Here is a 26,334-nt window from a genome sequence, read left to right as displayed (position 1 = left end):
TGGTCATGAACTTGGTCTTTTTGATGTTTAGGAAAAGGCCAAACTTCCCACTTTCCTCTTTGATTTTCTTGATCAGGTATTCCAGGTCGTCTTTAGTTTCCGAGAGGAGGGTTGTGTCATCAGCATATCAAAGATTGTTGATATTCCTTCCTCCAGTCTTTACCCCGATTTTTTACTTTTCCAGCTCTAATTTTCTCATGATTGTTTCGGCATACAGGTTGAATAGGAAAGGTGAAAGAATGCAACCCTGTTGTACTCCTTTCTCTATCTTGAAGCAATCAGTATCTCCATATGGTGTTTGCACAGTGGCTTCCTGGTTTGTGTACAATGATTGTATCAACTTGACGAGATGTGCTGGCACCCCCAGGACTTGTAGGGCTCTCCACAGTTTGTCATGATCGACACAGTCAAAGGCTTTCTTGTAATCGATGAAGCATAAGTAGATAATATTTTGATACTCATGAGATTTCTCAATGGTCCAACGCAGATTTGCTATATGATCACAAGTTCCATGCCCTCTTCAGAAGCCGACTTGAAGATCTTGTAATTCCCTTTCAATGGTTGGTGCCAGGCATTGTTGTATAATTTTAAGCAGAATCTTGCTAATGTGAGGGATGAGAGCAATTGTGTGGTAATTGGAGCAGACTTTGGAGTCTCCCTTTTTTGGTAGTGGAATGAACACTGAGCGTTTCCAGTCCCTTGGCCATGTTTTGGTTTCCCAAATTTTCTGACACAGGGCTCTGATGATTGAAGGTAGTACAGGTCTCAGCAATTCTGTGGAGATTATGTCAACACCTGGAGCCTTGTTGTTTGGTAGTTGGCTCATTGCCCACATGATCTCTTCCTCAAGGATGGCTGGTTCTTTCTCAACTTCCCTTTCCTTGGCATCCTGAGGTTGGGCTTCTTTGTTACTAGAGTACAGCTCTTCTGTGTATTCTCGCCATATGTTTTTGACATGTTGTTGGTTGGACAGTTCTTTCCCTTGCTTGCTTTTGATAATGTCTTTACGGGCAGTAAATGGTGTTCGAATCTTTTTGACTTGCATAAATGCAACCTTGGTGTGGCCCTTTATTTTGTCCTCATTTAGCTGTTTGCAACGCTTGTCTCACAGAACTTCATTGTATTTCCTTGCTGCCCTCTGGAAATCCACATTCAGTCTTCTTGCTTCTTCCTATTTTCCTGCTGTTTTGGCTGCTTTTCTTCATTCTGCTATTTTTATGGTTCTGCCTGAGAGCCACTTGCACTTTTTCTCTGGCTTCTTGTATGGTATATGTTCAGCTGCTATTTCGACGATCGTCAAATGACTTTCCTGCCACAGTTCGTCAGGCATTTTCTCAGCTGCATCCAGCTGTTCAAACCTATTTTTTTAAAATCTCAATTGTATATGTGGGGGGGATTTTGGTAATGTCAAACTTCTTTAGTGGTGCTGTATTTTTGATGTTGCATAGTTTGACTCTGATTTTAGCCACCAACAATTCATGGTCTGAACCAAAATCTTTATGTCTTTACAACGAGTACTGAATGGTCCATCTATCATTGCATAGAATATAGTCAATCTGATTATGGTGTACTTTGTTTGGAGATGTCCAAGAGTATAAGTGACATTTGTACTGTTTGAACCAAGTAATCATTGATTTGAAAGTGGTTTTCTTGGCAAAACTACCAAACGATTGTCTGCACCATTCCTTTGCCCAAATCCAAATCTAGCCGCGATGCCTGTCTCAGCTTGGGTGCCAACTTTTGCATTGGAATCTTCCAATATGTAAACACTGTATTTTGGGGGCACTGTTTTCAGAGTTTCTTGAACTCTCTGCTGTGTTCCATTGTGTCCGTTGTTGGGGCATAGACTTGGGAAACTGTGATGTTGAGAGGCGTGGCACAAATTTGGATGGTCATAATTTGATCATTGACCATTGAGAAGCCTTCCACTGCGCGAACAAATTTCTTGCTTATGATAAATGCTACTTCATTTGTTTTCTTGGTGTCATGTCCTGAATAGTAGACAGTTAAATCCTCAGACTGGAAATAGCCATTGTTTGTCCAATGTAGTTCACTGATGCCAAGGAGGTCAATTTTCAACCTTATCACTTCTTGTTTGACAGTATCCAATTTGCCCTGACTCATTCCTCTGACATTCCATGTTGCTATTCTGTGTGTCTCTTTACAGCACAGACTCTTGCTTTCGCCTTTGGCTGTATTGGCAGCTGGGATTTCTGCTGGATTTTTCCCAGGCATGTCATTAATACGATGACTACTTGCTAGATATCTTTGCTCTTCCCCAGTAACTTTTTGGGTACCTTTTGGCCTGGGGGTCCTGCCATTGGGAACCATGTCTGGTACTTTTGAGAGCCTTTCCATAAAATTTTCTTGGCAGATTTTTCTGGAGTAGGTCGCTAGGTCTTTCTCCAACCCTCCACATTTATCCAGGCTTGGGACCGGCAGTTATGTTGTGCTTCCAGTTATATCGTGCTTACTGGAAAATGCTTATTTTAGCAGTCAAAAATATCATTTAGAGCTAATTATAGGCTAACTTAATGCTTCTGTAAAGTATACTAAGCACTTTGCTATTGATAATTACTGTGCTTAAGCAAAAAATTACATCAAATCATAGCCACTCCAGTCTCCAACAGATGCTGAATGTGCTTCTAAATATCACAAGATTATACTAGAACTTGACAAGTAGTGTAGGGAGAAATAAGAGAAGATTAGCTTATACAAATGCAGGACCCTCTAGGACTTGTGGGGGGGCGGCATCTCATTTTCCTCTCTCCCACTATTTCCTCTTTCCTTCTCCTGAAAGCCCGCATAGTCTTTTCCCCTTTCTTGATTCCTGTTCCCATTCCTACCCTCCAGCCAACGTACCTTTATCTACCCCCCCCCCCCCCCCCCCCCCGTCTTCAGCTTTCTCTTCTTCCCTCCAGTGGCAGCCTCTCCTGAGGAAAACTATGACTGCATTGGGCAGGGCCAGCTGGGCTTGTGCTGGCTCCGACTGCATGGTGGCTGTTCAGATGGAGCTGGTCTCAATTACGCAGTGCTGGCTGGGCTGAGGTCAGGCCTATTTGCATGATGGGGAACCCACAAGGTCTTGTGAGGGGTCACTAAATTTCCCTGTATTACCCTCCCCAAATTATTTCCTCTTTTCTCCTCTTGGTGAAAGGAAATATACATTCTATGTTATTAATTTTTTACTTTCAATTATTCCATGCCTTTCTCTACAATGTGCACCCAAAGCAGCTTATATCATTATCCTCAATTTATCCTCACAACAACCCTTTAAGGTAGATTAGGCTGAGTGTGTATGACTGGCTCAAGGTCACCCAGTGAGCTTCAATGACACAGTGGGGATCCAAGCCTGGGTCTCCCAGATCCTAGTCTGAAACTCTACCTACTACACCACTTTCGCTTTTGTGGGGCAACTGCTGTTAAATGGTAGGTAACTTTGTGAGATTGGAGAAGTTGCCCTTATGCCTGTGTTGAATCTCCAATGACTCCAAAATAAATCCACGTTTAAAGGTTAAAGCAAAATTTATTCCAAAGCGTTTGGAAGAAGCAGGAACAAGAGAATTGTTAGGAATGGGCTCATGCCCCAGAGGGTAACATAATAAAGGAACTTTGAACTAAGTTATAACCAATAGATCCCCTTCCCGCCGGCGCGAATAAGGAAGACACTGACAGGTAATTACATGGGAATGTAACGGTTTGCCTTTCTCAAAACAGACCCTTAGTTCACAGGCGAAAGACACTACTAACGAGCAAGCAGATAACAGAGTTTCATCTTCCCACACCAGCTGGATAACCTTGAGCTGTTCCAGGCACCTACAATACAAGAATGTGAAGAACACAACAGAATGCAAGGGGGGGGGGAAGGGAACACACTCAGGGAACCAGAACACATAATGGCAGCTCGCTGACAGCCTGTAAGCAGATGTAAATGAAATTTTGTGAGCTATGGCAAGAAATGGATGCATAGGAAGACATTCTGTTCCATCTTTGATAAAGCAGTGGTGGAAATGAACTTAGAGGCTGGCAGGATTTGTTATCTGGAACTGGAGTGTTCCTGAATTTGCACATCATCTTCCTGCAAAGTAAACAATCTGCTATCTATCACATCTCTATAATTGGTTGGAATATTTGGAAAAGTCTCTATTGGAAGTTTACATATTCTGAACAGACTAATTTGTGACAGAGTACTTTATTTATTTATTTATTCTTTATTTTATTCAATTTGAACTTTATTTTTCATTGTACCTTTATTGGACTATGATTGAACTGAGTATTGCACCTTACTAAGAATCTTTCTATTGAACCTATGGATGATTTTTCTATGGTATAAGTTGTTGTTAATATAGTTGCTTAGATTTTTTTTATTCATGTTAAACAGTAGCAAGCCTGGTTGAGTCGTTCCAAGTTGCATGGTAGTAATTTGCCCAATGGTTGCTGCAGTCCAAAACAAAGGGCCTGGTCCCTCCCTCTTCCTTTTTCCTGACAGAAACCATGTGGTGAAGGCTGGCAGTATTTTTGTGATTTTCTAGCAACACCTGCAATGTCTACTGAGATTTCTTTTCTTAAAGGTACAGGCACTACTTCCATTATTTTGGAGGGTTTTAACTCGCCATTTTTTTAAAGATTTTAGATTTTTCTACTAACTTGGATCTTATACAAAGATCTGTCCTGTCTGTTCAGGGCCCCAATCTCCTGATTTAAGTATGCACAGATAGGACTATGTTGGGAATTAGATGCACTGATAATTACTTTTATGGGGTACTGAGGAATGCACAGGAGGAGACACAGAACTCTTCAGGTTAAGATTGCGTCTTATTAGTGTTCCTGTGAGATTGAAGGATTTTTAAGTCTTCTGTTTCCTTTTAACATGAATAACACTGAAACTGCTGTGGAGGACTGCCAGCAAGAAAAATAGTGTGTAAGTCTGCCAGATATCATTAACGGTATTATATTATCAACAGACTTATTTGTACAGTCATTTTAAAACTTCATCTAACAAAATCAAATATAAAACAACTGTGTTTTTCTATCTTTCCAACATCAGTACAGAACTAACAGGAAAAAAATGTCCTCAAGAATGCTGGTTCTCTTTCTTCCTCATTCTTTTTTTAAAAATATGTCTCTGTGATATATTGACTTTTGTTATCATCTAACTGGCAAGGTTATAATATAATAACCCAAGCTTTCTTTAAACTAAAATTAATAATTCTCTACTATAAAGAACTGTGTTTTGGGTTGTAACTCTTCTGGACTACAAAGAGGGACTCAGATAAGCCGCCATTTTTTAAAAAAAGCTCACTGACTAACTATTAATTAATTAACACTGGAGAGGAAGAATTAAAAATACTGTGGAAAATACATCTAAGCAGATTGTCGGACTGGTCATCTGCTTTTGCAACTTTTTTATTTCCTTTTATTTTGAGGTCTTGGAAGTTGTTTTTTTAAATAGAGAAGAAAACTGCTATTTTTGTTCTGACTTTTTCTTTTCCTTCTCATCCTGTCATATCTTAGTGGACTATAAATACATTGGATTACTGACATTTAATTTGGTTTACAAATATCACATTAATTTGGATTACAACAAATATACAGTATCAATTTGGAATACAGAAGTCTGTACTGTTCTATGAAGAATCTGAATGATTAAAGGGAAATGAGTATATAAGACGCAGAGATCTTTTTGCCACTGTATCTTCTGTTTTTACTGTGATTAAGGGGGAAAATATTTTGTGGTTGTTATATTATCAAATAGTATCTAAATACAAAGAACAAATAGCAAAAGAAGAGAGTCAGTTAAGAGAGAAAATGGCCTTTGAACAATTAATCACTGGAGATTCAAAACACTTATTAGCAAAAATTTATAAAATGCTGTTGCATTTGATACAGAAACAGAGCACATAAAAGTTGTATGATAAAATGGATGCAAAATTTTGGAGAAAATATATGTATGAGCCAGTGGGGAAACTTATGGATGAGAGAAATCAAATTTACTGAATCTCAAATATTAAGGGAAAATTGGTATAAAATATTTTTAGATGGTATAATGCCCAAATACATTGCAAAAACTAACAAAGGATACAATGGGAGTGCTGGAAATGTCAGAGTGCAGACACAACATTTTATCATGTGGTGGACATGCAAGAAAGCAAGAAAATATTAGATAGAGATACATGAAGAAATGCAAAAGATACTAAAACTTAATTTTGCAATGGACCCTAAAAGTATGTTGTTAAATATTCTACCAAGCAATATCACAACAAATACACAGTGAGCTATTTAACTATATGGTGACAGTGGTAAGAGTAATATTTGTGGCAAAATGAAAGGCAGAGGAAGGAATGGAAGAATAAACTAAAAATATGTGACAATGGCAAAATTAATAGCTTATATACATAATAGACCAATCTCAGAATTTCAAGTATTTTTAAATTATATAGCTGAAAATCAGGATTAAATTGTTAAAATATAAAATTATAAATAAACATATGTCTGTAAAACTAAATTGTCAGGTATGTAGTAATTAGAAAAAGATAGAACAAAGTTTATTTATTTATCAGATTTATACCCCGCCCTCCCCGCAAAGCAGTTTTTTTCAGGGCTTTTTTTCTGTGGGAATGCACTGGAACAGAGTTCCAGAACCTCTTTTGGTTTTAAAGTTGTCAAAAATGTCTCAGTGGAATACTTGGATCACAATTTTGTTATCTTCCCAGGGTTAAGAGGCAATAGATTCTTGTACCATTTTGATACTTTTACCAACCTAATAAGTGGTGACCCATTCTTTGTTCCTTCTATTCTTTCTTCTAATTCCGGCTCCTTTATTCCTGTATTCCTTCCTTCTTTTGTTCAGTTGACTTCACTGGATATAGAAGGGTGCAGTTCTGCTTAGTACTGACTTATTGGTTTAATTGAGACATTGTGCCAAACCATGGAGTTTAATGGTGTGAATGTGTTTGTATGCTCCAGCCTTCCTCCTCCCCTCACATGAGTCAGTTATTTCATTTACTACAAACCATAGTTTCATTTTGTTTCTGAATTGGCTAAATAATGGTTTGTATTTGCCCTCCAAAACTGTATTGAAGCTAGTTTGTAGTCTTGGTTTGGAGGAAAAGCATGAACTATAGGTCACCCATTTGGGTAATGTCTTGCTACTAAAGTGAAATAATTACTTGAGAGGAAGGGTTATATGAGCCTGTTCATGTTATACCAAATAACGTTTTGTGTTACATTTAGACCAATGACAATGCATTTGGCTGTATTGTCTTTGCTTCTAGCTATTTTAAAAACATGAGTAGGCAATTTCTCTGTCAAATAGTTTAAGAATTTTTTAAAAAATCTCTGTTTTGCTCTGGCAACTTGGAAAATAATATTATTTTTGCTCATGCATTTCATTAACTTATCCCTTTGTCCCAGTTATCTGGCCCATGGGCCGTATGTTTGACACCCCTGAATTAAGTTCTTTTTTCACATATTATATTTGAATTATCTGATAAAATTTACTTGAAGAAAAAGAAGAGATTGGATTTATACCCCGCCCTTCACTTGGAGTCTCAGAGCGGCTTACAAACTCCTTTCCCTTCCCATCCCCACAAGAAACACCCTGTGAGGTAGGTGAGGCTGAGAGAGCTCTGAGAGAACTGCTCTTTTCAAGAACAGATCTCACAGAACTGTGGCTTGCCCAAGGTCATCCAGCAGCTGCAAGTGGAGGAGTGGGGAATCAAACCCGGTTCCCCCAGATTAGAGTCCACGCACTTAACCACTATACCAAACTGGCTCTCCACCGTGACTTACCAATCGGTATAGATCCTCAGAATATTTTATTTAGATGTCTCATATATAACAGTTTTTACATGGTACCAATTAGGGTTGTTGTGTTCTGAGGTTGCAGCTGAAATACCACAAATGATATTAACAGCTTCTTTGAAGAAAATTCACCCCAAAATATCTTGTACTTTTTAAAATGAATTATTTCATATTGTACATGTTTAAGTAATGGTTAATAAAGGGCCTGCTGCTAGAGGAAGAAAAGCATACTTGTGCCCCCCTCGGCCCAAAATGTGACTGCTGAGACATATATTCAACAAAGTAATATATTTGGTATCAACTCCTGACTGGGTTACCTAACAGTGTAACAAATTTTTGTATTACTGAGAGGTTTGGTGATTTCTCTCTTCCAAAGTGCAGCAGGGTCATACATAGAGCTGAAACCTATTCTGGTGTCTAAGCCTCATTCTCCAAAGTGATTGATTAAACCTTAGTTTCTCTCAGACAGGTACATAATGTAATCAATAATGATAAATGATGGACCCTTTATGTAGTTATGTCATCTATTTTTTTAACAGTGTTTATAAATTACCTTGGGTTTGTCATATAAACATTTTACCACTATATATTATATCAGGGCAACAAGGCTTTATTTAAGTGAAGGTTTCATAAACACAAGGTTGTTGTTGAACACTTCCTACCATCTCTGTCTTTAATAACTTAGTTCCAAGTACAATAGTTGTTTTAAAGGCTCTTGTAGAATTGCAAATATAACACATTATTTTTCTTTAAAAAATGGACAGTTTTACATATGTACTATTCTATTACATCACAGTTATTCCTGAATTCATAGGATCATTAGGTTGTATACATATGACCAATTTACTAGCACATGGCATATTTTCAACCATGTTGTTGCTTTGCCATCTGTATTATTACAAATGTGGTTTAATTTTTTTCCTGCTGCATATTCTTATGAGTGATAAAGACTGGATTGTTTACCATGTGAAATAAAACAGAAGTCCAGTGGAACCTTAAAGACTAAAAACATTTATTTAAATATGGAAATTTGTGAGTCACAGGCCCCTGCCACACGGCAGGGGATAAGTCGCTCAAAGCGTGGCTTTTAAAAGCCGCTCCAAAGTTGAGACGCCACGGTGGGATCCCACGATCCCCTGGGCCGCGGCGCCTTTTCTCCCCGGCACGATCAGATGCCGGGGAGAAAACACAGTTCAGACGGGGAGCCTGCCAAACTGCGCATGTCGGAGCATGCACAGTTTGGCTAGGAGCCGGGGATGAGCCGGCGCAAAGACGCGCCGGCGATCCGACGGCCCGGCTTGCGGCGCTTCAATCAGAAGAGCCACCCAGGTAGGTGGTTCTTTTTGGTGTGGGTTTTCGGCCGGGAGAGACGGATCGGAGACGGGCAGGCAACGATTCCCAGATGTTGCCGTGGGATCGTGCCCGTTTGATCTGCCCCCGTTCTGTCTCGCTCCCGGACCAAAACCCCTCGTCTGAACAGGACCACACTTTACTTTTCCATATATATATATGAGATCCTGTTTAAGGGGGAAGATTACAATGAGTGGAGAGAGTTAAGGAAGAGAGTAAATTCTGTCCTGAACCTTTGAAATGGAAATTGGGGGGAGGGGGGTTTAGAAAGGTACATGTGAATATAATCATAAAAATGTAAAGTGTGAGTTTTCTGTGTGTCTGAAACAGAATAGCAGTTACAAATAACAGATGATGAGAGGTCAGAGGTTTGAACATATAAGCAAGGTGATAAGTGAAAATTGACAGATACTGGTATAATGCTATAGTGTGGCAAAAACATGTTATGATTAACCAACCATATACATATATATATATAGTCCACCTTTTTAGTAATCTGCAGCTGGTGGTGGCATTGAAAAGGGAAGGCATTTCTCCCCATTTGCAGAGTTTCATAGCTACCATCTTTTTAACAATAGTTTGCCTTCAGTTTTTAAATTTCACAATGCCAGATATTGTTCATGTCCTTTGAAACTGAAAAGTACGCAGACAGAGAGTGATTTCAGCAAAGCGTACTTTATTCGAACAGGAACAAGTCGACTTTGGCCGGCTCGCAGGCCAGCTTATATCCCCCGAGAAACCGCCACCCAAAAACACACGCCTACTTCCCAATAGGTTATTTACAGTGGCTGAGAGTCCCATAGGCTCTCGGCCGGGAACCTAGCCCCCTGATTGGAGCGAGCTAGGATCTGCATAGTCCATTATCTCTTGGAGCGAAGCTCGACGTTTGTCTCTGACCGCGTGGAGCCTGAGCCGGCCACGCGGTCTGGACTGGATACATTACAGAAATATTTAAAGATCTGAATTTTCTAACTTTGTAAAATATATGTATTGGCACACCTATATTGTTTAAATTTATGGAGAGACTGTAGCCTAACATCTCTGAGATTACATCTGTATGTAGTGGTGTGATGAGTGTTGGTTCAGGTAGGTATATAAATGGGGTTTTTTTTTTGTTTTTTTTTAAATCATGTTAATACTGAATTATAGATCCCCCCCCCCAAATTTGGGTATCTATTCACATGTTTTCACAGAACCGTCATCTTTCTTTTTAAAAGCAAATGTCATTTGAATAAAAACACACAAGGTGAATGTATATAGATAATTTAAATTGTATACAATAGGGATTTATATTAATCTCCTATTCAACTGCCTACCTTTTTACACAAAGAACCAGGAAGTAGTGATGGAACACTGCAGCAAGGAAAGAAAGGATAGGTAGATCCTTTGTCATTACAGCATAAAAACAGAATGAGGCAGTGGCTAGGGGCTGAACAATAACAACCACTGAATAGTTCCAAATTAACCAACTTGCTTTAAGTGAATAATAGAATGTACTACTGTGTGGTAGCATTAATGTTTAATTGTGGGTTTCTTGTAGCATGATGCCAAATGTTAGGACTACCATTCAGGGGTGATAAATGTTATATGATATATATATATTATGTGCTATTTTGCTAGGTACCCAGAGCCTTACACAGCTCACTTCCTGCCAGGCAGTGATCCAGAATTTGTGGTATCACCTCAAGCTGGAGAACTTCTTCCACTTGACACAGCAGGAACACTCATAACTATTGGATTCAAGCCTAATATGTACAGCAAGAAGCACAGAGCAACACTGGTAATACAGGTAAGCCCTAACAGTGGATTTCTTTCTAGTGGCTTTCACTGTAGTAAGCTCATGAATGTAAAGCAGGGGTGTCAAACATGCGGCCCGGGGGCCAGATCAGCCCCCCGGAGGGCTTCTATCAGGCCTGCAGTGGAACTGGCTGGCTTCTGCTTCTTCCAGTTCTGCTGCTGCTGCATCATTGTAGGTTTGCAGCTTACAGATACACACCTGAACAGCATGCTCAAGATTGCAACGGTACTGACATTTTGATGTAATAATTCAGAGCAAGAGGTGTCAGTTATCAGACACTGTTAAATAAATAAAATATTGCAAGAGTGCTAATGTTTTAAGCATGTTTTTATTTTAAGTAAAAAAAACCCTTTGTGTTTGTGTCCTTTATAAAGTTTACATCTCCGCTACCTGGCATTACATTTTATGACACACATGGCCCAGCCCAAAAAGGTCTCATTTATAACAGATCCGGCCCTCATAACAAATGAGTTCAACACCCCTGATGTAAAGATTCCTTCCTATAATAAATGCTGTGGGTTCACTTTGCTATAAAAAAGCACCCCCAAAAGAATATTTTACCTTGGTTGAATTATATTTAAAAAGTATATATTCAATGATTAGAAAATAAATGTATTGACTTTCAAATAAATGCAAGGAATATGAAAAAAATCTTAGCAACATTAGCTTGAATGCTAACTGCTGCCAGTAGAAGTATGCATTTTACCACATCTTCTTGTGCTCCTGCAGTCCCTTCTGACCCCTGTCAAATATATTCTCATGGCCACTGGAAATGTAGATTAATAAACACAGGTTGGGGCACTACAATGATGAAGAGGGCAATTTTCCCCCTTCACCACTGCAGCCCCCAATCTATGCAGCTCTGTAACCCCAGGGCCTAACTACATGTTACAGTTTCTAACATGTAGAGGAATTTCACATTACCCTTTTAAACCCATTTTGAAGCCATTTTTGATCCATCATGGAGTAAACCTGTATAGGGCTGCCATTTCACACATGGCTTTCCCCTTCCGGTAAAGAGCTGGATCTGAAGCGGTTTGCCATTTCAGACTGCACCGCTTTTTCCCGCTTTTTCCACACCTTTTTCCGCCCGCGTGGGTGATCTCTGGCTTTTTTTTAAAGTTCGCTATAGAGCGCTATAGTGCTATAACACAACACTCCAGGCATTCCAATGGGGTTGCTATAATGCTGTTTTGCTGTTGTGTTATAGCGCTATAGTGCTCTAAAGTGAACATTCAAAAAAAAAACATGGAGATCGCCCGCGCAGGTGAAAAACGGCAGGAAAAAGCGCATCGGAACCAGGAGAGGAAACTGAAGACTACTTGGAAGTGGTTGACAGGTAAAACGCTTCAGCCCCATTTCCTAAACGGGACAAAAGCGTTTGTGTGTGTTTTCCTTGTATGGTTTTAACAGATTACAAACTTTTCAGAGTGACTAATATCTTAGAGGTGGGGAAACTGTTAGCTAATAGAAAGGTACTTTTCTCATACATCTATGAGACCTGCAAACTATGTAGTATGTTACTCAGACCATAAACAACCATACAATACATACAATATTTTTAAACTCTATAAACAGGGGGAGGATAACTTCCCAACCAAATGGTATGGGACAGTACAGCATACCAGTAAGAAAGTGGATGAGTCCTGGCTCATGTCAGTCTTTTAAATGCCCCCTTATGAGCTGCATGATTGCAGCTGGCTGAAGACAGGTGAAGTGCCACCTGAGCTAAATGATGACAGCCGGCTGGGGATGACCAAGGCACATGCCTCACCTATCCCCCAGCCAGCTGCCACTCTTCAGCCTCATGGGGCTGCATTTTAAAGGGAGGTCCCCTATGTCACCCACATTTGAAATACTGCTGCTCAGCTCATGCCCATGCCCATGTCTTTCCCATTCCCTAGCCAGCTGCCATCATTCTGCTCATGTAGTGGCGTTTCCAGAAATGCCTTCCTTTGAAATGTTGCCACTCAGCCAGACTTATCAAGTCTTAGGTTTAGCAGAAACCTTTTGCCCTCAGCCTCTGGCACCAAACAGTTATGGGAGAAAAGGGTGTTACCCAAAGAGACAGTCTCTACTTAAGTTGGGGGAATTAGCAAAAGGAGACAGCGCAAGAGGCGGGTAACTGGTAGAGAGGTGTTTCTGGCTCTTTAACCAATAAACTGCCCCTCAGTAGGAGGAGGGGTCTGACTGCTAACAAAGGGGGTATAAATGTTGTTGCAGCAATGCAGTGTTGTCACATGCAGTGTTGTCCAGTCGCATAGCCAGAAATGATGTCATGTGTTGTGCCGATGTGATGTCATTTCCAGTTATACGATTGGGAGCGATGACGTGGTGTTGCACTAGAACTAGCACTGCCCACCAAAATTCCCGGGGGTTGCCATCCAAGAGCTGGTGACTCTAGCTGCTCAGGTCATGAGTGAACAGGAACATGAATGGTTTGCTTGGCATGCTTGCTTTAGGATGCTGGAAGGCAGCCAAAGAGAAGGTGAAATGCCACCACCATTGCAACCTTCACATCCTCCACTTTCATTGCTGTCATGTGAGAAATGTATAAGGGGTAACAGGCAGTCCACATGACATCTTCCCTGCTCCCACAAAATTGTGGAACATCTGATTATGTTGATACTATATAAAGCAAATGGTAGAAACCCAGACTCACCCCTTTCCAGAATGGCACAGCTGTTCTTAAATAAGGCCTGATAATATTTGTGATACTGTGACAACTGTGGCCATGCACTGAAACGTAAGTAATTGACTGATATTCCCTCATGATGTCCTTTATGAGCTTTTTAAATACTTTTCCTCATCTCAAGTACATAAGCTTGACCCTGTCTTATTTAGGCAGGACTGAGTAGATGAAATTGATTCCATTTATCTGTAATTGGGCTTCTCCCAAAACATATGCCCCGTGGAGTACTTCATAACAGCTTCTGCCCTGACCTCAATTTCTAAGGAGTATGACTGATGACAAGTGGGCAGCTCATCTGTTCTCTGAAACTCTTCTGATAAACTATATTTGCATTGATAAATGGGAGAACAATTACATATGCAGGGGTAAGACATAAAAATGATAAGAAACTACTTTGTATTGGACCACCTGAAAAATGACAATTGTTCTAAAAGTTGTTAAATGAAAATACTGTGACCTGTAATTTGGGGGGGGGGGATCTGATGTCTGAATATGATGATAAAATAATCAGTGGCTGAGGACTAGTTAAATTGATCATGAACATTAAACAAATATATTCCCAGTGACCAAAATATTAACGTAAATCCAGTTTTGATGTGTTTCCCACCATAGGATTAATTTTGGAATTGATCTGTTACAGAAGCTTTTAGTCTTTAGCCACAGGAGAATGTTGGGGATGTTTCACAGTGCTTTCTTAGTTCATGTGAGGAAATGTCCAGTAGGCCTGCTTCTGTGTGAACTGACCATGCATTCTAGAATATGTCCTAGAGTCCTCTCCTCTCCAACACTTAGAAGTTCATAAGCAAACATTTGGGGGGGGGTTTCCCCTCTGTAGTCAATGTGGAAAGATGTCCATGAAGTAGAAAATCTGGAGATTGCTGGTCTAGATGTTCTAAAAAAGTATAGTTTCAAGTCAGAGCCTGCCTGTGTCTAGTATCTTGCCTTCTTACTGCTTTTAAATCCACATGCTTTTAAATTCTGCCATAACATTTTCAACACTGAGTATTCTATGGCATGTTTTGTTTTGTTTTGATGTAGTGCATAGGGCCCTACTGATGACTTTGCTGTAGGGAATGTATGGAAATTCTCAGTCTCCATAACAGATGAGCGTTTGAGCCAGTTGGTAACTGTGTAAAACTTCAAGATTTTTTAAAATCTGAGATGAATGGTCACACCATGGAACGTGTGTTTTGAATTGTTATGAATATACAGACAGTCTCTTCTTAGACAAAGCTTGTGTGAAATGGGATTGTCATTTAGCTAGCCTGCCTGTAAGAGCAGAGGAGGCAGGGACTGAATTTCCCTTTTAATGGGAGACCATTGGATTACTTTGAAAATCAAGACCGACATCGGTGGTAATTAGCATATGGTATTGATCTGAGGTTGTAAATTTTGATATATTGTCATATTTGATTAGTCTGTATTTATACTAAAACAATCAGACTTGTCTTAGGTTTCTATAAATTCATGAACTTCTTGTAATATAATTTTTGGCATTTTCTTTAAACTCAAGGTGGTCGCTGAAGATCTCCTGGAATTACAACTGATCTCCAGGTGACAAGAGATCAGTTCACCTAGAGAAAATGGCTACTTTGGAAGGTGGACTCTATGGCATTATACCCCATTGAAGTCCCTGCCCTTCCCGAACCCCGCCCTCCTCAGGCTCCACCCCCAAAATCTCCAGGTATTTCCCAACCCAGACCTGGCAACCCCATCCCTCAGCTGCTGCCTCTTTCTGCCTGAGGCAAAATTGTATTTATTTTATTTTATAAAATTTACATCCCACCTTTCTTCGTTCACAAGGGCCACCAAGGTGGCTGACAAAGTAAAAGATGCATAATAAAATCACATTTAAAAACCATTAACCCACCCCCAAAACATACGTCATTAAAACAATTAAAAACAGAGTTAACATACAAAGACAAAAAAAAACAATTAAAACACTGGTGAAATGGAACTGCTTCAGACAAATTGGACCCTGATGCATGGTAGCCTTGGCCTGGGGCCTGACACATAGTAAAGAATATTGTGACTCTTAAAAGGGGGTTTATGACCAAGAAATATTTCTTACTTGTTTTTAATATACATTCTCTTGTTAGTGCAGCTTATCAGATCTTTTCGCTGACCTTGAAATGCTCAGTGAATCCTGCTTACCATGGAAAGTGAACCTCAGGTTATATTTTCTTGAAATCTAAATTGTTAATATGAGGAAATACACACCATTTACCCTTGTACAGGAGTTAACAAGGAAATTAGTTCATTCTAGAGGAATTCCCCCCTCCAATATGCCTGTGTTATCTTTGAGTGTAAGGTACCAGGGCTGGTTTACCTCCATACATGCTCAGCACTACTTTGTCTTTCACATAAAATGAAGTTAAGTTTGTAATTGTATAATATTAAACAAGCTTTTCTACCAGGGGTCGTTTCGTAGAAAAAGAGCTAGGGGAACTCATTAGCATAACTCATTAGCATATGCCACACACCCTGACATCACCGGAAGTGTGTCATAAGGCCACACACCCCGCCCCCAACGGTCCCGGCCGCCACCGCCAGCCTTGCTGCTCCACTGCCGAGCCCCATGAGGGGCCCAGCGGTGGACCTGCAAGGCCAGCAGGAGTGCAAGGAAGCCCTGGAAGGCCCTCCCTGGCCCCAGGCAGGCAGGGGTGGGGAGAGGCAGGGAGGAAGCAACTTACCCTCCCTCTTCTCCTGCCTCCTCCTGGCTGAATGAGGGCCGGAAGCAGGGCGGCCGGAAGCAGGGGGCGGGGCTTCGTCATGTGCCTCGCCCCCCCGTACCTCACCCGGGGAACTGCGTTCCCCCGCGTTCCCCCCCGAAATGACCTCTGTTTTCTACAGAGATCTTCTTAATTATTTGGCTGAGTCCTATGGATGTTTACTCAGAAGCAAGTTCCACCAAATTCAGCAGAGCTTACTCCCAGTCAACTAGGCATAAGACTGCAACTTCAGGCATTTGATAGGAATCATACTTCATATAAATTACATTTTGAGGATGGCATATTTTAGTGGTTCTCTCAATCTTTAATTATGAAAAATTAATCTAATACACTGTGCATATTTTGGTGTTTATAAACATTTGACATATCATGACTTTTACAGAGTAATTGATGAGGAATAGATCTATTCCATTAATATGCCATATAAAATCTAGAATTTCAAGGCAATACAATTAACACAAATAATTAAAATATACATTATTTTGCTAATTTAATATTTATATTATTTTAAGCAATGCATACCCCCCATGCCCAACACAATTTTTCTGAGGGGGCTTCCACACCCACAATGCAAACAATAAGATTATTTTTAAAAAAATTAGGGATGCACTATTCCATCTGATAAATATTTTTATTTATTTATTGAGAGTGAGTGAGGTGCATGATGCAAGACTGCTTGTGCTACCTGGAAGAATAAGGAAAAGTTCATTGCCAGCATTTGAGGGTACATTGAAATATCTGGCCAAATCAGTTGGGCATCTGAAATTACTAATTATAAGCACTTGATTAAAAACAAATCAGCTTTTAGGGAACATTGAAGGGAAAGTGAACAGTAACACAAACCCCAACCTACTTCTAATAGTTGAAGTTCTTGCATTTCAGTGTTCAAAGATGTTGGTTCTTAGTAAGTTAGTCTAAGAAATTAATTTGAAGAAATTAAAATTACTAAATTACATCAAAGAATATAGACAACAAGAAAGAAATTAAAATTAAAATAATTTTTAAAATGCCAATGATGATGGCAGCTGCAGCTTTAAGGCTCCTCTAGTGAAGGCTGCAGAGTGCAGAGAGATGAGGACGGTGGTGCAACTACCTCATGTTTTGGAAAACCCCACCTCATGTTTTGAGGTCTTGCGGATGTGGGTGTATACACAGGTATGGATAGGGCCTGTTGGTATGGGATAGCTTGACCCTGCCTCAGTCTACTGGTAACACTTTGATGCTCACGAGAGATATTTTCCACTACAGATCCATTAACTTTGAAGTTCATTTTTATGTGAGGGGAGTCAGAGTAAGTGCCCTGAAGCTTTCCTCCCTTGCAGCTGGCAAGTAAATTGGATTTCAGTAGGGAAATAAGGACTGGACAACTTCTCTTGCTGCTCTGTTGTGGTCTCCCCCCCAAAAAAAAATGATCCCCAAAAGTCCTGGAAATATTCAGGGTAAACTGGAAAGTTTGGGAGTCAGCATTTGCAGGCTCCTGGGAGTGTCTTTTCCTTTCTCCCCCTGAATCTCCCAGGGTTTCTATGCATTTGCCAGGCTGCTCCTGTCAGTTTCAAGACTGTCAGTTTCAAGAGGGGTTTTTTTTCCTTCTTTTTCCAGAGTTACTTTGTGTCAGGTTCATGTTCCCCCCCCCGCTGTTGTGCTTGCAAAATCCCCCCTACACACACACACACACACACACGGATTTGTTTTGCTCTCTGTGATTCTTCAGTTTGACGAATCAATTCTTTTGAGCCTGCAGTGCCACAGTGGCAATTGGTTCCCCTGGATATCTGTACACTGCCATTTGTTCTGTTGGACTTGCAACTCCCCCCCCACCATTTGAATTTGTTCTGCTGTGATTCTCTGGATTCACATTAGTCCTGTTGAGCTTTTACTGCCATAGTGGCATGGGGTTCTCCTGGGAATCTATACATTGTTATCAGTTCTGCTAGACTTGCAAAAGTGCCCTACATCTTCAGTTTTTAGTGCAGAATTTTGCTGGGTTGACATTACTTCTGTTGGACTGGGATTACCACAGTGGCACTGGGTTCTGTTGGGTACATGGTCATTAGTTCTGCTGGGCTTGAAAAAGTGCCCCCTTCACTTTTTGCTGTAGAGATTCTCTGGTTTGACCTTGGTTGTGTTGAACGTGCATTACCACAGTGGCCCTAGATTCTACTGGGGTTCTGCACATTGCAATTGGTTCTGTTGAGCTTGCAAAAGTGCTCCCTCCACCTCGAGTTTTCACTGGGGAAATTCTCTGGTTTAATTTGGTTCTGTTTGGCTTGCCTCATTGGCTTGTAGTTCTTCTGGGATTTCTGGGTTCTGCAGTGGTTCTGTTGGGCTTGTTGTTGGTTCTTCTATGGGAGGCATTTGACTAGTGACTGCTGCTTGCAGGCATGGCTTTAGCCCTGGAAGCAATTTGGAGGGTTCCCCCCACTCCATAGGAAATAATGGAGGATAGATAGGGCATCCAGTTCAGGGTCCCATAGAATTGGACCCCTTGGTCCAATCTACTTAAAATTTGAGGGTTATTTAAAGGACAGGCACCAGCAGCTCTGCTGCAATTATGGTGTCTGCAACTTTAAAAACACCCCCCAGCCATGTGGAAAGTATGCCCACAGGGAATAATGGACCTTAAAAATTTGGACCCCCCCAAAAAAACAACAGCAACAACCCTGAACCAGAATACAATTCTGGTATTTGATATCTGGGAATATTGGGAATAAAAATATTTTTCTGGTCCAATATACCCAAATCTGAAAAATACATTTTTTTAACATCCCTTATTGGGGCTGTGATTCAGGCACTCTTTTTTTCAATATACCCAAATCTGAAAAATACATTTTTTAACATCCCTTATTGGGGCTGTGATTCAGGAACTCTTTAACCCCACCCCCTTTTTTTCAGGGTCCCCCCCCCTTGCAAACCTGGCTGTTTCCCTGTGTTTGTAGAAGAAATGACTGTCTTTCTGTGTACAACTAGCCATGTTGCTTCAGTCTGTTAATCCTCATGGGGACCAGATTCACAATTACATATAGTGTTTTTTTAAAGGCAGCTCAGCATTCTCCTGACACCATTTTCTCCATAGAAAACAATGGAGAGAAGTGTGGTGAAGGGCACCTATTATGGGGGTACATAAAATCAACTCCTTTTGTACATTTTGCTTGAAACTTGGGGGTTCATTCCAGTAGAGGGAAGACTACAGTTGGTGCAAATTTAGTACCATTATCTTTAAAAACAACAGCCACAGACCCTTGTAATAAAGCTACCCTGTTTCAGGGGATTTAAACAAACAAACAAACAATAATTGTCCCAAAATTCCAGAACTGGAGGGGGGGGCATGGATTTAAATCCTGAACCAGTAATGGTCAATCAAAAATTCTGAAATAACGGTAACAGTTTCCTTTCCAAACCCTGCATCTGAAATTATAATGAACCCCCCCCCAGCACACCTCTACTCTCCCTGAACATGAATCACAGAACAGGGCAGAGGAGAGAGTGAAATTGCCAAGGTGCCTGGAGGAGACCAAGCTCATCATGGTGAAAGGGGAGTAAAATCACCATGACTCTCCAGAGCCCAGCTTGTTCATTTCCCAGGTTGCTGGCATGATTGTACTGGTGGCTGTACTCTCTCTTCTCTGAAGTCAGTTTGCTCTCCTTCTGGCAGCTACCTGGGTGCTGAGATGAGAGTGCAGAAGCTGTAGATAAGGGTGGGGGTTGTTAGAGATGGTAGGTGCTTTACTTCCATCCCTAGCAGAAGGTCCTCACCTTAGTGAGGCTCAGAGATTACCTGTCCATCATCCTTGCAGTAGTGGCTATTTCTACTTTCCTTTCCTTTAATTTCATTTATTAGCTTCATTGACCAGAGGTCTTAAGCCAAATGGTGGCTATTTCTAGGTCAGAACCACCTGCCAACTGCAAGCCCTACAGGACAATGGCTTTGCTCAGCTTCCTGGACCATGGGGCTGGTGCCACATTGGAGAACACCACTCAGAAGACCCATAGGTGGAATGTCTAGGAGCCACATGTGGCTCCTGAGCCATTGCGTATCACAGTTGGATCCTAACATTCCCATCAGGAGAAAGGCTGCAGGAGTCTCTGTGTAGAGCATAATAATCACATCTGAAGGTTAATAAACTGGATAATTACTCTCTAAGTATGATCTCTCTTGCAGAATAAAGCAGTTCCTGACTTCAGTTTCAGAAACATACTACTGTCGAAAAATCTCCCTTAATTTGGTTCAAAAATGACGGGCATATGCCATTAATAATTAGATGCTGGGTCACAAAGTAAGTATTTCCAGATAGCATCTCACTTGTATAGTACAGAATAAGATCAAGGCCAGAACCAGTGGGATGAAAGAATATGGGGATTTATGGCATGTCATTCCTGTTCAATTGGCAAACATTCCAGTTCAGGTTTACAGGAGTATTGTCCCATGATCTCTTTGCAATGAGAGGTGTTTAAGCAAGTGAGAATCAGAGCCAGTTCCAGGTTTTTTGTAGTCCCTGGGTGAGAGAATATAACCAGCCCCCCTTTTTCATTTTGGGTTGCTGTTGGGAGGAAAGACAGGATACAATGAAGTTAATAAACAAATAACTGAAAAGAACCCCAAGAGGCAGATTAGAAAAAGCTATTGTGGTTCAGTCATGATTACACAGTGAGTCTAGATTAAGGCAGAGTGTGGAATTTTTTTAAATCTATCTTTAAAGGTCCATGTCTAACACTATTATCAAGTACTTCTCACCAATCACTTTTCAATTCTAGTACAGCAGATGCTGTAGGTGCAAAGGCTGGTAACTAAAAAGTAAAGGTAAAGATTTCCCTTGCTCGAAAGCCAGTCGAATCCAACTCTAGGGTGCGGTGCTCATTTCTGTTTCCAAGCTGAAGAGCCAGCATTGTCCGAAGACTTTTCCATGGTCATCTGGCTGGCATTACTAAACACAGAACGCTGTTACCTATTTATCTACTTGCAATTTCTTGCTTTCGAACTGCTAGGTTGGCAGGAGCTGGGGCCAGAGAGAGAAGCTCACTCTGTCACGTAGTATTAGGGTCTTGAACTGCTGAGCTACTGACCTTCTGGTCTGCAGTGCAACAACATGGAAAATGATGTAATTTCATGGTGTTTTGTTCATTCAGACTGTGAACATTAGATCTCATGGGCCATGACGGGCCATGACGGACTGTGAACATTAGATCTCATGGGCCATGACGGCGAAGAAAGCTAATGCAATCTTAGGATGCATTAACAGAAGCATTGTGTCCAGATCACGGGAGGTGGTAGTTCTGCTCTATTCTGCTATGGTCAGGCCTCACCTGGAGTACTGTGTCCAGTTTTAGGCACCACATTTTAGGAAGGATGTTGACAAACTTGAGCATGTCCAGAAGAGGGCAACCAGGATGGTGAGAAGGTTGGAATCCAAGTCTTATGAGGAAAGGCTGAAAGAGTTGGGTATGTTTGGCATAGCCTGCAGAGTGCAGGGGGTTGGATTAGATGACCTGCAAGGTCCCTTCCAACTCTAACATTCTATGATTCTATGGTAGTTCATTAAAAAGGACAGAAAATGTCCTATTTATTAAGACTAAAAGTCACAGCTATATTTTTGAATTTTGTTTTAAATATTAATTTCCTCAGGATTTCATCATAGATCTGCAATTGAAAGTTATCTCAGAATATAATGTCATATTTTGGTAGTCCTAGAATTACCATGTGTCAGAAAATCTCAGTCTTTTTTGTGCATGAATCTTGTAGCTTCACAAAATAGTACTGAGTCATCTCAGCTCTATGACAGCTTTTCACTATCAAAAGTATAGGCAGAGGTACCTGTATTCCCAGTCTTGACCAACACAGACTGAACATGCCAGGTTGTTGCCCTGCAATAGCCTTGTGCAGCATCTATAAGGCTATGGACTATGGCTGTGAGCTGAACTGTATAAGTGTGCCAGGGATTGGACTGTGCAGTAGCCTGATGATGGTGCCAACCTCCCGGACTGTAGACATGTGCCCAGCCAAGGGAAGCCTTGCCCTGAAGCAGTGTGCCAGCCAGATGTGGACCCGTGGACATACCTGATGCTCATCACCCCTGCATTCATACAGGAGGCAAATCAACCTCCCTGATGCCAAAAACATGCAGTAGCCAGCAAGCAGAAGCCATGCTTTACACCAGAAGCCTGAGTGTTTCTGCAAAGGACTCCATAGGAGGACGACTTCTCCAGCATGCAGGCATCCTCCCCCCACCTTCTCCTAGCTTCACCAGGAACTGCACATACCCATCCTCAAGTTAAACAATAGAACTTGGCCATGACAGGATTAACAGAGCTGCCGAGCACACCCACCACCCACCAAGATAACGCAGCTGCAGATCATTGGATTGTTGACTCTAGTGACTGGCCAACCACCGGGAATGATTATCTTTTCTTTTCCTTTGTCTTAAGCCATCCACTCTAAGAGGTGTCACCATTAGTAAACATTATATCAATTGCCCAACACTTAATTCTATTCTCCTGACCCATTAAGGAACTGGCAGCTTCTAGCATCTTCCTGGGGACTATGTGCCTTAGTGGCTCATGCCCCAAGCCTCTCTTAATGTATATAAGAAAAGCATCTGCCCATTGCGCTCTCTCTCTCTCTCTCTCTCTCTCTCTCTCTCTTCCTACTTATCTGACCCCACCCTATCTTGCTGACTCCATTTGTAGCGCTGTCTGGAGTCTATCCTGTGTGCTGCTGGTCAACACACGACCCTTTCCCTAATATTTTCCCCATTTTCCGCTGCAGGATCACCTCGTCACGTCAGACAGGTAGAGTATCACCCCCCATCATTGATACCGTCCTGCTAATGCAACTGTCGCTGTACCCTTCTATCTAGCTTCCTAGTTCTTGAGTGTTTGATTGTTTTATTTTATATTGTATGTGTGTATGAATTATGTAGTAAACAAAATCATTTTTAAGATTTGGTCTCCTGGTCTATTTCTGGGGATCTGAATAAATTGGACTCTAGTATACACAGGTTAATGCTCCCTTTATTTAGCCACTGCCCTTTAATATACCAATTCCCCACATTTATTAATAAATTAAGGCAATTTGGCTAACAAGGTCCCAGAATAGAATGATTGCCCCTGGGAGTAGCATAAGTGTTTTGGGCCAGGAATGACAGCTCTCAGAGTAGAATGATGGCCCCTGAGATAAGCAGAAGCATTCTGGAACTAGATTGATGGGTCCCAGGGTGGAATGATGGTCCCTGGGAGTAGCAGAAGTGTTCTCGGACTGGAATGACAGGTCCTAAGGAGGAATGATGGTCCCTGTGATTGAAATCAGCGCTCTGCACCTATAATTACAAGCCTTAGAGTAGAATAAAATACCTTACAATGATTTCAATCACAGGGACCATCACTTCACTCTTGGACATGTCATTCCAGTCCCAGAACATTCCTACTACTCTCAGGGTCTGTCATTCTACTCTGTGGGCCATCATTCCAGTCTCAGAGCGGTCTACCTTGGCCCAGGGACTTTCATCCTAAATCAGTCCCACATTTTCATTGCAACTTTTTTGTGCTGTAATGTATTTTAATAGAGTCCATGCAAGTCAATTGGCCTTCCTGGCCTTCCAGCCTCACCCACTGTTCCCAATGGGCAATCCTGTCCTTTGTTTTAGGACATCATGAAGCAAATACACACAATCCTTCCAAGCGCAAAGGAACAAGTACTGTGTGCAGACAGCAGAAAGCTGGGGAACGGAGAGGGAGGTAGGGAGGGCTTGAGAGGAACTGAGAAAGAGGTGACCCCTCGTTCACCTTCAGCTGATTCCTCCAGACTCCCTCTTCCACTAACAAGAAGCCACCACTGTGAGTGGATCCTCTGACAGCTCATTGGTCTGCAAGTGACCACCTAAGCCTCCCTGTGATGCCGGCTGTGACCAGAATAATATACTTCTTGAACAGATATGCGTCAATATAACTGAAATAATTGGCATGGAATTTGGGGAAAGTTCTTGTGGGCTTTAGTTGATGATTTTTACACAGAGCATTTTTATGACCTTATATATTACCTTCTTTTATGAGCATGGTTTTGGATTTTCAAAACAAGCTGGTAGGAAGGTAGCACAATTCAATTATATTTCCTGTCCCGTATCTTGTTTTGAGCATTCTGAGTTGTTCTGAGTCTGGAGGCATATACTAGCATATGGCTAGGACACAAGAGATTAGTGTGGGAACTTTGTGCAATATATAGCCAAAACCCTGAAGAGCTATATGGTGCCAGTGATAGGAACAATGCTTCTGTGCCAATACAAAGGCCTCTTGCCAACAACATTTGATGTGTCCATATGTTAAGCTCATTCCTATATAAGGAGTTTACAGAGTGAAATGATACTCCTAACACAGCTGTTTTCTAGCCATATTCTGAGATGACTCATTTGACCCAAACGGATGGTAAGAGTTGTTGCTGTTTATTCCAAGCCTTCTCATTAATCCCTTGGGTAAAAATAAAGCCAGCAACCCATTTGTTATTTTTGTTAGCATCCTACTGTGAAATGGTTTTCTCATAACTGCATCCCAAACTGTTGCACATTAACAAGAGTTTAGATTACCTAGGGGGTGAGACAGTACACATAGTTTTAACACGCTCCTCTTAGTACATAAAATGAAATGTTCTGCCTTGGTTTATCATACATAGTAATGTTTCTCTTCCACCATGGTGCAGTTCCAGTGATGTGACTTTTTGAAGCACCCCCTGCATGGGGAACAATTAATGACCTAATTACATAGTTTGTGGCTGATAGTTGTTGTAAGCTTCATGGTAAGAAGCCATGAACTACTGATATTTCTCATTTGTGTTTTCAGACACAATGGATGTACGAGATCCATGGCCTGCCACCACGGACCATACCACCTACAGCATCAGCAAAAGTTGTTTGTAGGAATACATATGATAAATCAACAACAGTGCAACAACGTGACTTTGTACGTGAAAATATGAAGCTGTTGTCTACTGGTGTGTCCTCAACGATCAAAGGAGCACCACTAATTTTAAGAGCAAAATAAAAACATATTGTCTTTATTTTAAACAGAAATTATATTTTGTAGAACAAATTTATTGCTAACTATTTTATAGGCATTGGATTAAAAAAATTATTTACTAGTTATGCCAGTAAACAACTGAATGTGGTCAGGAGTAGGGATGGGCATGAACTGAACCACAAAGCAAAATTCATGATTAATTTTGCCCTGTTCATGGTTCATGAACAGTGTTCCCTCTAAGCTGAGTTAGTATGATCTAGCTCAGTTTTTTAGCCTCCAGCTCGCACATTTTTGACTTAGCTCAGGAAGGATGGCTCCAGAGCAAACTAATTTATGCAGTAGCCAAATTGCAACTTTAATGCCAGTAGCTCACAAAGTAGAATTTTTGCTCACAAGACTCCACAGCTTAGAGGGAGCATTGTTCATGAACAAACGTTTGTGACAGGTTCACTGTCATGAACTTCCACAAACTTTTACAGCAGTTTGTGTGGTTCATGGTGGTTTGTGGATGGAGCAGAAAGCAGGGGGTTAAAGGGACTTCAACTCCTTTTAAACCCCTGCTTTCTGTTCCCCGCAAAAGCCACAAAAACAGCGGAGAGGTGGGAAGGTGCTCCTTGCCACTCAGCTGTCTTGGGCTGTCTTTTACATTCCCTGTACAGTTTAAAGGGACTGCACGAGACAGAGTGAAAAACAGCTGTGTGGGAGGGAGGCACTCCCCACAACACAGCTCTTTTGAGCTGTCTTCTGCAATCCCTTTAAAGTTTAAACAGACTGCACAAGGTAGCCCAAAGCATCTGAGTGGCAGGGAGCAAGCTGCTCCTCGCCACTCGGCTGTTTTTTGGGTTTTCTACAAACACTATTTAAAGGGACTGCGATCCCTTTCAATGAGGTTTGCAGGGCCACAAACAACACAAACTGGTTCAGTTCATGGACAAGCCTCCTGGCTCTGTTTGCTTTGT

General features: G+C 41.1%; 1 protein-coding gene across 1 annotated transcript in view; it reads left to right on the top strand.

The window, feature by feature from the left end:
• Window positions 1–25,399, top strand: part of CFAP47 (cilia and flagella associated protein 47) — a 387,027-nt gene extending 361,628 nt beyond the window's left edge. The window contains exons 71-72 of the mRNA XM_015421363.1: window positions 10,774–10,942; window positions 25,199–25,399. Coding sequence (XP_015276849.1) covers window positions 10,774–10,942; window positions 25,199–25,399 — 370 coding nt within the window. The remainder of the gene's footprint in view (window positions 1–10,773; window positions 10,943–25,198) is intronic.
• The last annotated feature ends 935 nt before the right edge of the window (window positions 25,400–26,334 follow it).

Source organism: Gekko japonicus, unplaced genomic scaffold (assembly GCF_001447785.1).
Source record: "Gekko japonicus isolate JY-2015 unplaced genomic scaffold, Gekko_japonicus_V1.1 scaffold625, whole genome shotgun sequence".
In the NCBI taxonomy this organism is placed as follows: Eukaryota; Metazoa; Chordata; class Lepidosauria; order Squamata; family Gekkonidae; genus Gekko; species Gekko japonicus.
The sequence above is the reverse complement of the archived record's forward strand: the minus strand, read 5'-3'. Positions and strand labels throughout refer to the sequence as shown.